The sequence below is a fragment of the Rattus norvegicus genome, chromosome 18 (assembly GCF_036323735.1).
Source record: "Rattus norvegicus strain BN/NHsdMcwi chromosome 18, GRCr8, whole genome shotgun sequence".
In the NCBI taxonomy this organism is placed as follows: Eukaryota; Metazoa; Chordata; class Mammalia; order Rodentia; family Muridae; genus Rattus; species Rattus norvegicus.
In genome coordinates, this window is record NC_086036.1 from 37,083,249 (window position 1) to 37,096,951 (window position 13,703).

A 13,703-nucleotide genomic window follows, 5' to 3' on the forward strand; every position below is an offset into this window, starting at 1 on the left:
ACAAGGCCAACTGGAAGCACATAGCCACTGAAAAGCTATCCATTTATTATTCCCTGCCCCCCAGCTTACAGTTCCAAGCAACTTCTTGACAGCCTAGTGGCCATCCAGGAGGACTCGTGGATTGTTCATTCTGCCCACTGTGGGGGGTTTGGGAAGCACCTGGTCATTTGAGTTTTATGGAATTAGTGCTATTTCTCCCAAAAGGCTATTTCAACAAAGCATTGGTAAGCCTGTGTCCAGGGCACACTAAATGTATGGCAAGATTGCTACCATGTTTTCCTTCCTTCTCCAGCACTGTACTGTGGTCCCCTCATACCAGTGCAAGCCCTGGAGCCACTGTCACTGGCTCCATTTTAGCAATGTGGTAAAGGAGCCTACATGCTCTACTTACATCGAATTAAGAGGAGCAGAATTAGGGGAACAGTGTAGAGTAGTAGTTCTCAATCTATGGGTCAAGACACCTTTGGAGGGTGCATATCAGATATTTACATTATGATTCATAACAGTAGCAAAATTATAGTTATGAAGTAGCAATAAAAATAATTTTATGTTGGGGGTTCACCACGACATAAATTGTATGAAAGGGTCAGAGCACTAGGAAAGCTGAGAACTACTGGTGAAGTGTCTGAGGTACAAATCAGACCAGTAGGATACTTGACAAGATGGCAGACAGGTGCAAAGGTCATCACACCCACCTGCGCTCCTACTGCCCAGGAAAAACTTTCAAGACCAGGTATAAAGCTACCTTTCTCCTCCTCAGACATATGCAGGTGGAGATCTAGGCTTTAAAGTTATTCCCAAGACTGAACCTAGGGACCAATTATAGCTCTGGGGCAAGAGAATCGGTCCAGGCATTGGCCACAGCAGCAGCAAAGGGACCTTCCACAGGCAGCTTCACAATGCGCTGGTTCCTTTAACAACACAGTGAGCCCCACTCCCTCTGCTCCTCCTGTCAGCCCAGGAGAACTCACTTCCTAAGAGTGCTTGTTTGTTTTAACTTGTCTGTGATCTGGTTTCCACTCCAGTTCTTGCTTCATTCAATGTAAACAATTTACACACTCAGTCGTGGGTGAGAATGGAAAACACAAATGACAAGGAGATTTCTTGTTTCTGGGAGATGACTTGATGCCAGCAACAATGGGGACAAGATGGGAAGTAGCACAGAAGGAACTCAGGGGACACTTACCAGGGGAGGAGCCCACACCAGCTGCCCGGAATTGCCCCAGGATAAGGCTCTGCTCTGTCTCAGCCAGGGCCAGCAGGAGTTCATAGGCTTCTATGCACTGCTCACTGCAAGAGGAGGACACCTTGGTATCAGTGATGGCTCGGAATGGCAATGATCCTTATCATCAGTGCCACTCCAGCCCAGTGCCTCCCCACCCACAAAGTGAAGAATATTCCATGCAGAAGTACTCCTGGGACAAACCAGCGACTTGCTGTGATGTTCACCTCTTTAAAAAACAAAAACAAAAACAGAAACAGACAAACAATGTTCTAGAAAAATACACCAGCAACAGAGGGAGGAGCAAACTGGTTCCCCTTTGATGACAAGTCAAGAAAGACACGAGACATGCCTATGGTACTCATACCACAGTAGCCCTTACTGAGCCTTCATCCTGGCATACATATTCTTCTACTGTCTTGACTGTCAGGGTTGATCTCTATAACTAATGGAAATGATGACGTGCCACACCCAGCTCTTAAAACACTAGGACTTCTATCTTTCCATTGTTCTCCCACTTCTTGTTCTCTCTCAGGTCATCTTCTTTGAGGATTTGGGTGGGTGGCATCTTGAGCAACCCTTTGAAGAGACCTATGTGGAGATGAATGAAGACTTCTAGCCTATAGCCAAGAGAGAAACTGAGGTCTCTGGAGAGACAGAGTCTGTTTGGAAGAAGGTCCTAGTGGTCTTAGCCAAACTTTCAGAAATAGCCCTAGCGGACACTGACCTTCAGAACTTCCTGTGAGCCCAGAGGCTTCACACAGGTAGCCAAGTCACTCACAGATGCCTGACCATGGCATGCAACACTCAACAGCTAGTAAAACTCCTCTTAAGGAGAAAATCATTTTGACCTACATGTATACTGTACAGTAGACAATAGTTACATGTGGCTATTTCAAGTTAATTCAAATGGAAACCTCATGTCCTCCTGTGCAGTGGCCATAGTACCCATGTACTGTCATCAAATGGCTGCAGGTAATCATGGTGCTGAGCAGAGAGAGAGAACAGCTCCATCCCCATAGAATGTGCAAATACAGATTCCTTCAAAACCTCATGAAATGCTGTTAGGTTTCCCATAAGAGTCTGAGTTTGGATGTCTAAGAGAAGGAAACGTTATTCTTCTCTATGCCCATCATCCACTGAGCATACAAGCTGGGTCCTAAAACAGTCTCCATGCTAGTCATAACAGGGCACAGATCTGTTTCCTACATGTGGGGGCTAAGGCAGGAGGGTCTCAAGTCTGAGGCCAGGTTGGACTATATAACAAGATGAGATTCATCCTCTCCTGTCCTCTCCTGTCCTCTCCTCTCCTCTTCTCTCCTCTCCCCTCCCCTCCCTCCCCCCTCCCCTCTGTCTGTCTCTCCGTCTTTCTCTCTCTCTTACTTACACACCACACACACACACACACACACACACACACACACAACACATGACACCCTTGTTCTTAGGACAAGAGGACCACAGCAGCAAGATTTCTTTTGTGAGCAAATACTTGATGAGTTTCTCCAAGCTGAACAAGGGAAATGTTGCTTCAATCGACATTTACGGAGACAAAAACAGAAAAGCCATCTGGTTTAGATTGTTTTTGTGCTCATCACTCTTCCCCAAGCCAAGAGTTAAGAAAAGGGTCACTAGAGTATTGTGCTAGCGGCTCCCTGTAAAGGCAGGCAGTCAAGGGGTGCTTCATTCTTCAGAAGGTAATCATGTGCAGCTCCCCGAGACCAAAGGTGGAGAGTGGCCCATGTTAAAGACTATTACAGGAAGGACAGCTCGTAGTTTGCCTGGGAACCTGAAAACCATTATGACTGACAGCCTGCATTGGTCTCATTATGTTGGTAGATTTTATTTTTGAAGCAGCAACCATTCCTTAAGGTGATGCTGAACATGGTATAGGATGCTAAGTGAGGTAAAATCTTCCACTCTGATACCTTGGCCATGAACTTGGGAGGCACCACTAAGGACCTCAGAAGACAGTAACAGTTTTACAGCTTTAAAAAAATGGGTTTTCGATTTACACTTTTTTTTTCCGGAGCTGGGGACCGAACCCAGGGCCCAGGGCCTTGTGGTTGCTAGGCAAGCGCTCTACCACTGAGCTAAATCCCCAGCCAAAAAAATGGGTTTTAAAATTATAAACGAGGCCAGGGAAATGGCTCAGTGACTATAGGCACTTGCTACCCAGCCTGATGCTTGATCTGGGGACCCACACAATGGAACTTTTGCACTTTTGCATATTGTCTTCTGATCTCTACATCTGTGCAATGGTGTAAAACCCAAAAAAGTGTAATTTTCAAAAGAAAAAAACAATCACGCAAACAAATAATACCAAAACTGGTGAAGAAGAAAAGTCTTATTACCTACTTGCAGTTTCTTAAAATTTCTTCCTTTCTTCCTTCCTTTCCTCCTTCCTTCCCACCTTTCTTTTTCTTTTCCTTCCTTCCTTCCTTCCTTCCTTCCTTCCTTCCTTCCTTCCTTCCTTCCTTCCTTCCTTCCTCGGGGTTTTTTTCTGTGTAGCCACTGTCCAAGAACTCACGCTGTAGACCAGGCTGGCTCCAAACTCACAGAGAGCCTCCTGCCTTGGAGTGTTGGGATTAAAGGTGTATGCCACATCACCATGCCTTTAGTAAACTGGCTTATTTTAATGGAAACCAATTGAAGAGCTATGACGATACTCATATCCAACTTTGGAACTTTATACCAAGGAAAGCATTCAATGAATGATAATATTCTCTGCATCACAGTCTTTACTGTTGAATTATTTTAATGCCCAGTGTCTTCAAAGGTCTTTTAGAAAAGTGAGCTCTGTAAAAGGCATAAAATATGCAGCTTTGGATTCAGCCATCCGAGATAAATGCAGACTATTATGTGGCATTTAAAAACTGTGCCAGGCATGTGTAAGACCTGCACAGGGTCAAGCCAGACAGGCTCCCAAGCACTAACACCAGAAGTGGACATGGGCTCTCACTCCTAAGCAAAGTTATCTGCAACCAGTACCTGCTCCCAAAAGGGAAAATCTGTTTTTCCAGTGGAATGTCACTGGGTGTACAAAACACACTCCAGGGCAGGCCCTGTGCCCAGGAGTAGTTAGTCAACATAAAATGGATTCCATGGCTTTTTTGTATGTGCACTTTGGATTTTATTTTGTTTTGTTTATGCATTGCTTTGTCTTATTGGCCTTTAGCTTTCCTTCTTATGGGTTTTTGCTTTTGTTTTTTAGATTGGGGGTAGGGGGTAGAGAGAGAGAAAGAAAAGGTGTGTGATTAAAGAGCTGGGGGGATCTGAGAGTTCAGAGAGGGGGAAACATGCTCAAAATATACTGCATGAAAAATGTTTGTAAATTAAAAAAAAAGGTAAGTTAAAAATAATCAAAATAACTGGTAAATGGTGCCACATGCCTTTAGTTCCAGTACTCGGGAGGCAGAGGCAAGCAGATCTCTGTGAGTTTGAAGCTAGCCTGGTCTACAGAACAAGTTCCAAGATTGCCCCTGCTACTACAGAGAGATCCTGTCTCAAACAAAATAAACAAAACAAAAACAAACAAAAATATGCCAGGCTTGGAGCACAGCACAGTGGGAGAGCACTCGGCTAGGTTGTGCAAATCCCTGGGTTCACTCTCTGGGACTGAAAGCAAACAAAGAGATTCTGTAACAAACTGAATAAATACATGTGAATGAAGAACAGAAGGAACAGATGGAAATAGAACACAGAAGCTGAATGTTTTAACATAGATAAATAAGTTTTTTACACTTATTTATTACATGTGGGGGGGGGCACTGCAGTGCATGCCCGGAAGTCAGAAGACAATTTGCTTCCCACCATGTGAGTTCCAAAACTAGAACTCAGGTCATCAGGTTAGTAACAGGTTTGGTAGTGAGTACCTTTATCCCCTAAGCCACCTCCCTGACACCCCTCCCCCACTGATATTTTGGATGGCATATTGGAATAGTGGGGACATATCAAACACTACTCCCACACCCATTATCTGATTCTCCTTAATTGCTGAGGGACATTAATTGGTTTTCAATATGAACCATGCTAATATTTGCAGGTCCAAGCCCCCCAGCTCTGTCTTTCCTTTCATGTTAAGGATTGCTACAGATGTACAAGTAACAATGTAGCTGCAAGGACACTGAGAATGGACCAGTGAGATGGCTCAGAGAGTGAAGCCATACAGAGAGCCAAGCCTGACAACCTGGGTTGGAAATCTGGAACCCACATGGTGGAAAGAGAGAATGGATTCTCACGTTGTCTTCAGACTTCCATATTTGCAATGTGGCATGTATGCACTCATACGTGCATGCACGCATACAGTAATTGAATACATTTTGAAAAATAATTTTAGATCTATTAATTCATTGCTTTTATCAATAATATTAATTTGTTATATTTATATAAATAATATAAATTAATTGATGTTAATTAATTTTGAGTATACAGTTATATAAATATATTTAATAATATTAATTTTGACTAAGTATAAATTTATATAAATCATATAAATTACTTAATAACACTATTAATTTTGAGTAAATATGTAAACAAATGAGTGTTAAAAAATTAAAAGCATACCCGGGATGTCTGCCCCTCTTTAGCTCTCCTACCTGTACTGCAAGGCCAGCCTTAGGGCTGTGGCATTGGACTCGTACTTCCCCACCAGCATGCTCATCCTTTCGGCGTTGCTTTTACATTCCTCCAGGGTTATGGTGAGAAGATCATTTTGCGATTTGAGGTGTTCAATACGACTACAAAGAAAGAAACATTGATTTTATACCCCAGGACTGTGGTCCAATATTCCAAAACTTGTCTCACTCACAAGTAGGCCAGGTGGTGATGGTAAGAGAGCATGATGGCAGGGAGAGGATCAGCGGTTAGGTGCTTGCCATGCCAGCCTGAGAATCTGTGTGCAGATCCCCGCACAGGCATGGTGGCGTGCCCCCATAATTCTAGTGATGTGGACTGGGGGCCAGAGTTAGGCAGCTTCCTGGAGATTGCTAGCCAGCCAGCCTGGTGAGCTCGGGGTTTGCTGAGAGGCCCCAGCTCAAAAACTAAGGTGAAGAGCAATGGAGAAAGATGCCTGATGTCAACTTCTCACACTTCTGCATACATGCAGGGGTGAGTACACACATGAACATATACATGTGCCAGAGACAAACATACACACAGAGGCATACATATAACACATGTGATATGGGAGGGTGGAGACACAGCTCAAGAAAGTGAAATGCTCATGGCAAAAGCACTAGGAGCTGAGTTCAATCCCCTGCAACCACTTAAGAGCCAGGCAAAGTGGCACTATCTATAATCCCAGCTGTGGGAAGGCCAAGGGGGTTGCTCACCAGACAGCCTAGCCAAATTGGCTCCAGATTCAGGTAAGAGAACCTGCCTCATGAAAAGAAGGTGGAGAGTGACTGAGAAAGGCACTTGGTGGTTTTTTTTTTAATTCCACATGTACACAGATGCACATGAATTCATATATGCAACATCTGAATGTATTACAAAGATGATATGGCATTGCGGGGCAGTTTAGTAAGTATAACGGACACAGAACGACTCAAAATGAAATAATCATTGAGTTCAGTGGGAAGCAAAAAGTAAAAACACAGGGCTGATGTCATGGTGTTCATCCTTAATCCCAGAACTCAGGAGGCAGGCAGATCTCTTTAACTTTGAGTGAGTTCTAGGACAGCCACAGCTATGTAGAGAGACCCTGACTCAAAAAACAAAAGACAACAACCACAAAGAAATTAGACTCTGGTACGCAGTTATACTTCAACTATGCCATGTGCCTGTACTGTGTGAGGCCATGAGTCTATAATAAGATAAGCAACAGCTTTGGCACCCCATAACAGCGGTGTAACCCCAACTATGCTGTGACAAGCCACATTGCATGGGGCAAGACACCACACCATGGTCATAATGACTGCTCTATCCATGCTGAGTCTTTGCTGGGTCTTTCTCCATCAGTCTGCCCAATCACGTATCATCAAACCTGTTACCCAGCTAAGGAGATGCATTCAGACATTGAAAGGTCAAGTACCTTGACTTGGAACTTAACCAGGCTGGTCAACCAAGATCCTGTGCTCTTAACCACACACCACAGAGCACTAGCAAAAGGTGAGTTTGTGAACAATCAGGAGAATTCCACTAGGTTGTCCTTAAGTGGGAAATGGACCAGAGACCTGTGATCATGTCCAAAGGGCCTTTTAGGCTGGATGTCCAGCAACACCAGTGACTGGTACAATCAGCAGTTAAAAACTTTCAGGTTCTTTTATATCAAATGCAAAACTGAATATTCAGAGCAATGAATTTGAGGAAGTCAGAAAAAAAAGAAACGTAGATCCTTTAGCTTCTCCATTTTCTGTCCTAGACATTGAGTGTGATCCTTCATTTTCTACAGAGCACATTCTTTCACAGTCTTCATAGAATCAAGTTTTCAAGAGCTATTCAATTGACTCCTGAGGGTGATGGCATGTTGAAGCCACTGTCCTTAAGCATAAATCTTAGGGCAGAATGGAGTTGCCTACATGGGACATGTCTGTTGGAAGAGAAATGAAGACTCCGATGGGGAAGTAAAGTGTTAGAAGCACACACTTTTCAGCTTTTGTTCATTGTGGCTTCTTGCAATAGTCCCCACTCTGATTTAAAATTCCAGTGTAGCAGTCCTTGCTAATTGGAAGCCACTTACTGACCTACATGTGGCTAAGCCTAAACCATCTTTGCCTGAGACACCTTCCTTGCTCTGGTCAGGACACTCCCTACTGATCTTCTTCTGAATGTAAAGACTGTGAGGGTTGGTGTTTCCTTGGGCTCAGGCTTCTGTTGACCCTCTCCCTGTGGGTGCTTCTATCCAGTCTGCGATTCCAAGAGGAACCCTGTTTCCATGGCTTCTCATCTTTTCTAGCACACACCACCCTCTGAGTGCCAGTCCCACACATCAACTGCCTCCTGGCATTTCCATTGGGGGTCACACACTGTTTCAATGACAGGGAGTTCAATTTTCTTCAACCTGCTTTCCCCTCACCTTCCCCATACTGGCAATCACTACTGCCATGCTCCTAGCATTACAGGCTAGCAGGGGAGCATCTCTGAGAGACTCTCCTTAAAGGCAGACCTAACATGGCTGAGGCTTCCCTTATATGCATCCATTATTTGCTGTGGCTCCTGGCCCATCACAATCATCTTTCTCCTCCCACTCTTTCTACCTCGAAGCTCCAGAAGGCAGAACAGGTTTTGTTCTTCCCATTTAAAACGTCTTCTAACTATATTTAGGCTAAAGAGTAAAATCTGCTATAGAATCTGATTCTGCATCTATGCCAGCCTCTGCCTGGTGGTCCTCCTGCTTCCTGTGCATCCTTCAACCTCAGTCCCACTGGTCTTTGTATGGCTCTTCTTTCACACCATTTTTGTCCAGCCCAGAATTAAGACTCTTCCAACCTTGTCATGGTTACTCTTTGTCCTTAAAACCCCACGATAAACCTCTTTGATTTAGGGACACCTCCATGGACCACTACTCATCAAGGAGTAACCCCCAGGCAAGGGATACAGCTCAGTGGTAGAATGGCTGGATAGCTTATATAAGGTCTTTGGTTTAATATCTAGCACCCAACTGAAAAACAATAACAAATAAATAACTCAATTCTTCCAGAGTCCAAATTACTCCTCCTTCATGTTTCCTCTACTGTGTTCCATCTGCCATTTCCTAACAAAACATATGCTTCATTAGATCAGGGCCCTTCCCTGTTTTTCATGCCATGTACTCTAGCACACAGTAGGTGCTTAACACAGATGTGCAACATGAGTAATTACAGTTTTGTGTTCGTACGTTTCCCTACACCAAGGAAATCTGAGTCAAAGACTGGCCTTATTTTTTTTTTAAAGAGTGATAGGCCTTTAATGTTGAGACAATAAAATAACAGTCATTAAGACAGTATTGCTAAGAAGCCCCAGATTCTGACCACAGCTATGATCACAGAACAACAGGAGGAGGGGAAAGGGCAGGGTCTGAACTTCTGCCTGTTGAATAACTGCACTGGACTCCATCTCGCAACTTTCCAAGTCAGAGCCTTTGTTTTCTCCCTGCAGACGGGAGGTGAGCCTAATCCTCACAAGTTGAACCTTAAGACATTTCCTGTGAGCATCCATTATGTGAAGCTAAACACACAACCTGCATGCAGAGTACTAAATAGTGCCCCTTCTTTGTTCTCTCCTGGGTGCATATAACTGAGAAGTTGGGAAACAAAGCAGACCTTTGAAATCCCAGAGACCTTCAGCTGAAGGGAGTGTTCCCTGAAGGCATATGGCTTTATTCAGTTGCAAAGGGCATATCTGATTCAGGTCTAAGCCTGGGAAGGCCAGTGGAGAAAAAGGTTTCTGCTTTGTTGTTGAGGTAACCATCAGAATTGACATTCTAAAAGACTTTGGATTTAACAAGGAAACCATTTAATTTCAAGATTAAAAATTATTTAAATGGGCCTGGGAAGATGGCTCATCAATTAAAAGCACATACTTTTCTTGTAGAAGATCCAAGTTCCATTCCCAGTACCTATGTAGTCAGCTTGCAGCCTCTTAAAATCCTAGTTTCAGGGAGATCCGATGTCTCTGGCTTCCACAGGTACCTGGTACTCTTGTGCTCATATCCACATAGACATAGACATACACATATGTTCATTTTAAAAAAAGTAATCTTTGAGATGACCTAGATCGCCACATTTCCTTTGTTCTCAAGAACTAAAACAGTTTAATATCAGGGAGGAGTAACATGCTAGTCTGATTTATTCCATTTTGTCACACACAAGAGGAATGGAATTAAGCAATGGTAGATGGGAATTAGTGCTCACATTCCTTCTTGATTAGCTCATGAGCCTCCCAAGCTCTTCCTGTGCTCTCCCTGAAGACTGCTAAGTCAAGGCAGCCACACCATTTTTGGAAATGGCTCAATGGGTCATTCTGTTATCACAGACCAGAGTTTGAGTCAGCGTGGTTAGCGGGTTTGGCTGTGGTCCTTCTTAGTCTTTGAAGTAGTTCCCTCCTCACTAAGACTGCACTAAGCTTGTCTTTACCAAAGGGCAGGAGTACATACTACATCTGTCTATATTGAGAGAATCGGGAAGAATTTATAAAGCTGGTATATGGTCAACTCCTCCAGTTAGGATAGAATGTAGGGACTCAGGCCTGTGTCCACGAGCAAAGTGCATAAAGAAAAGCAGACAGCCCTCAGAAAGAGCAGGGAATTCGACCAACATGTTGGACCAATGCCAAGAACGAATTCCAGCACACTGCTTTTGCTACTTCTGGCAAACACAAGCACCCCCTGACACTGACTCAACATTCCAGGACTCTCCACAGCACTGGCCCAGCACACTTGGCAGCCATCTATGACCTACTTGACGTTCTCTGTGGATCGCTCCCAGGACTTGCAATGTACTTCAAAAGGTCCAGCATGAAATGAGAAGGCGGGGCAGGGCTCATTGTTCATACAAGATTAAGGATTTACAAGAGTAACTGCACAGTCAGAATGCATGGGTCTGCCCTTCCTTCACACAAGGCCCTGTGTGAAGTCTGTCTCAGGCTTCTGAAGTTAACCCTGTCTGCCACAGCACATCGTATCTCCATGTCAACCCCAGCAGTCTGGTAATCTCGTTCCAGGTCTCAATTCACAAGCTGATTTGGATGATCCTTTAGAAAGAGGGTCGGAAGCAGCTCCCATCCCACCTCCAGGGAAATATGTCAGACTGCTTCTTTACCTATTCAACCGCTCCGTTTCCACCTCAAACTCTCTAATCTTGCTTTCAGAGATGGCAGATCCGTGTGAGTAGAGTGTTTGAAAAATTTCCTGGATATTGGAGCAGTCCTGAAGTGAGTGGGCCAGGTGCTCTGCCACACTGCTGGAAACCTGTACGAATGAACACAATTCCCCCCAGAGAGGTCAGGTCAGAAACAATGGTCCTCAGACACAATCTGCATGTGTGACAACCTAAAGCCAAGATTCCTTAAGAATTTGGCACCAACAGATAGTTACCCTTCTGAGTCTCTGGGTCTCAGTTGGTATAAGTCGAGCCTTAAAAAATGGCTGTGAGAGTACTATGGGACACACCTTCAGCTTGCAGCTGCACCTCCTGGATAGCTGATGCTGAAGAACAGCAAACAGACCAGTTCTCCTAGAGCCCTGAAAATTCAGCACTGTAAATGCAGTCTGGAATTTCTTCTTCTATCTAGGTGATTGTGACTGTGGCCCAGGAAAGACATTGTCCCCTTTATCCTCACAGTTTGGGTTTGGCATGGAATCTGAAGACATGTGGGTTTTACTCAATGCAAAACTTTAAGTTAGGAAATTAAAGTGAGTTTTTGGGTTGTTTTTTAGACTCTTTCCTTTTGCCCTAGAATCAAACAGCTAGCTCTCTCAGCTCCATGCCTAATCATAAAACACACTCCTTAACTGAAACTATAGGGCTGGAAAGATGGCTCAGTGGTTAAGAGCACTGACTGCTCTTCCAGAGGTCCTGAGTTCAATTTCCAGCAACCACATGATGGATCATAAATGTCTATCCTAGGATATGATACCCTATTCTGGCACACAGGTATAAATACAGATAGAGCACATGCATAAATAAACAAATAAATAAATAAATAATAAATCTTTAAGCAAAACAAAACAAAAACAGGAAACTACTCCATTGTCATTTCACCAGCCTTCAGTCTCCCTGGAGGTGAAAGATGCTAGTAGGAAGACTCACACTGAGTAGTCAGGTCCAGCCCATGCTCTGTAGCTTCACACCGAGCAGTCAAGTCCAACCCATGCTCTGCTAGCTTTGGGCCCCACTTCAAAGGTAGCAGCCCCCACTCCCTGGACAGTGTGTTCCCCTTCAAGTTCTATGTGCAAAGAGATCATTCTTTTGGAGTTTTGCAACTCCCGAGGTCTCTGTGAGCCATGATGATAAAAAGCAGATACTTCAAGACATCCACTGGCATCACCATTAACTAACCAAATGTTATTAATTTTTTGGAATGTTTCAAGTGTGTGAGGCGGGATCAGGGGAGATACCTACCTTAAAGCTAAAGTTGCAATTCATCATTTAGAAACTTTATACATTTGACTTTGCCTCTGTGGAATAAAACCCTTATAATTTATTATCCAATTAACTGATGACAAGTTGGAGATGAACATCAACATTTCTGTCCTCTGGGAGTCATGGTGTGGGTGGCTGTATAGGGTTGCTTCTTCTCTTGCCTGTCACTGACACTCACCCCAACACTACTGATTTCTGAGCCCAGGACTGGTCTGTCAGATGATGAGGATTCAGATCTCGTCTTCGATAGCTTTACTCTCTCGGCAATCTTAAAAAAATAAAATAAAATTATCAGAAAGTCCACGCCACTGCCACCCCTATAGACTGAGACAATGCTTACACAATTTTTAGCCCTGTCAACTGAAGTGATTCATCAAAACACTTTAAAAAAGAATTTCCTGGCTCAATTCTGTTGCCATAAACTTAAAATGGAGCTTCTCTACCTCAGCTGGGATAGCATGAGCTATTGTATAGCATCTCTGGCTTCTAGCCACAAGACGCCAGCAGCACTCCAGTTGTAACCATTCAAAATGTTCCTTAGGAGACAAAACTCATGCATGGTCAGGAAACAATGGTTTTACTTAACTAACTAAACATGAAGGTTGAGAAACTGCTTTATTGTGGAGACTATTAGTGCTGCCAGGCAGGAAGACAACTGCCATTTGTACCATGTGACAGGGTCTTTTTAGGAAGTGCTGCCAAAAGCAGAACGACTGGTAACAATGTATTTCTTTTCTTTCTTTTTTTCCTCTTTTTGTGAAAGTGTCTCACTACATACTCCTGGATGACCTGGAACTCATCTTGATCCTCCTGTCTCTGCCTCCTTTGCTGGAATTATAGGCCTGCACCTCTATGTTCAGCTCTGTGATGTATTTCTTTTCCTGGCATGGCTGTCATTCTTCTGAGGGGGAACTCATTGCTTCATCACTCAGGGTCATCCAAAGGCTGATGGTTTCTTGAAAGCAAGTACCCATCCACTGTGAGGTCGTACTTGACAAAACTCTCCACAATGGCTTGTCAGCTCTGACATTTTCCAGTAGGTTGATTAATGAGACCTGGTATACAGGTTGCGTGTAAGAGAGACTTAAACCTATTAGTGGGTTATCGCTCTCTGCAGCTTGATTTGGTGGAGTTGACACTCAGTCCCAGGGGAAGCCACTAGAGGATGTGCACTGGTATGTCTGCACAATGGTGGGCTCAGCCACAGCTGGGTGTTTTAGATAAGAAGTGTTCCAACCCCAGCAGACTCATTCCAGGGAGCTCACCTTAGCGATGGGGATGTCATTGCTGCTACTGCTGGTGCTTAGCTCCCCAGTGCTGGGGTTAATTGGGCGATTGGCAGGAGTGAGGCGACCCGGGCTAGAAGGTCCAGTAGCTTGTACACTCTGCAGCCGAGTTTGGAGCTCTCGGACCTGAAA

General features: G+C 44.1%; 1 protein-coding gene across 12 annotated transcripts in view; it reads right to left on the minus strand.

Moving 5' to 3' along the window:
• Mcc (MCC regulator of WNT signaling pathway) overlaps positions 1-13,703 on the minus strand; it is a 474,765-nt gene that overhangs the window by 40,899 nt on the left and 420,163 nt on the right. For all 12 annotated transcript variants that reach the window (XM_039096842.2, XM_039096845.2, XM_039096844.2 and 9 more), the window contains 5 exons: positions 13,551-13,697; positions 12,464-12,553; positions 10,963-11,111; positions 5,821-5,961; positions 1,187-1,290 (listed from right to left, as the gene is read on the minus strand). In XM_039096842.2, coding sequence (XP_038952770.1) covers positions 1,187-1,290; positions 5,821-5,961; positions 10,963-11,111; positions 12,464-12,553; positions 13,551-13,697 — 631 coding nt within the window. The remainder of the gene's footprint in view (positions 1-1,186; positions 1,291-5,820; positions 5,962-10,962; positions 11,112-12,463; positions 12,554-13,550; positions 13,698-13,703) is intronic.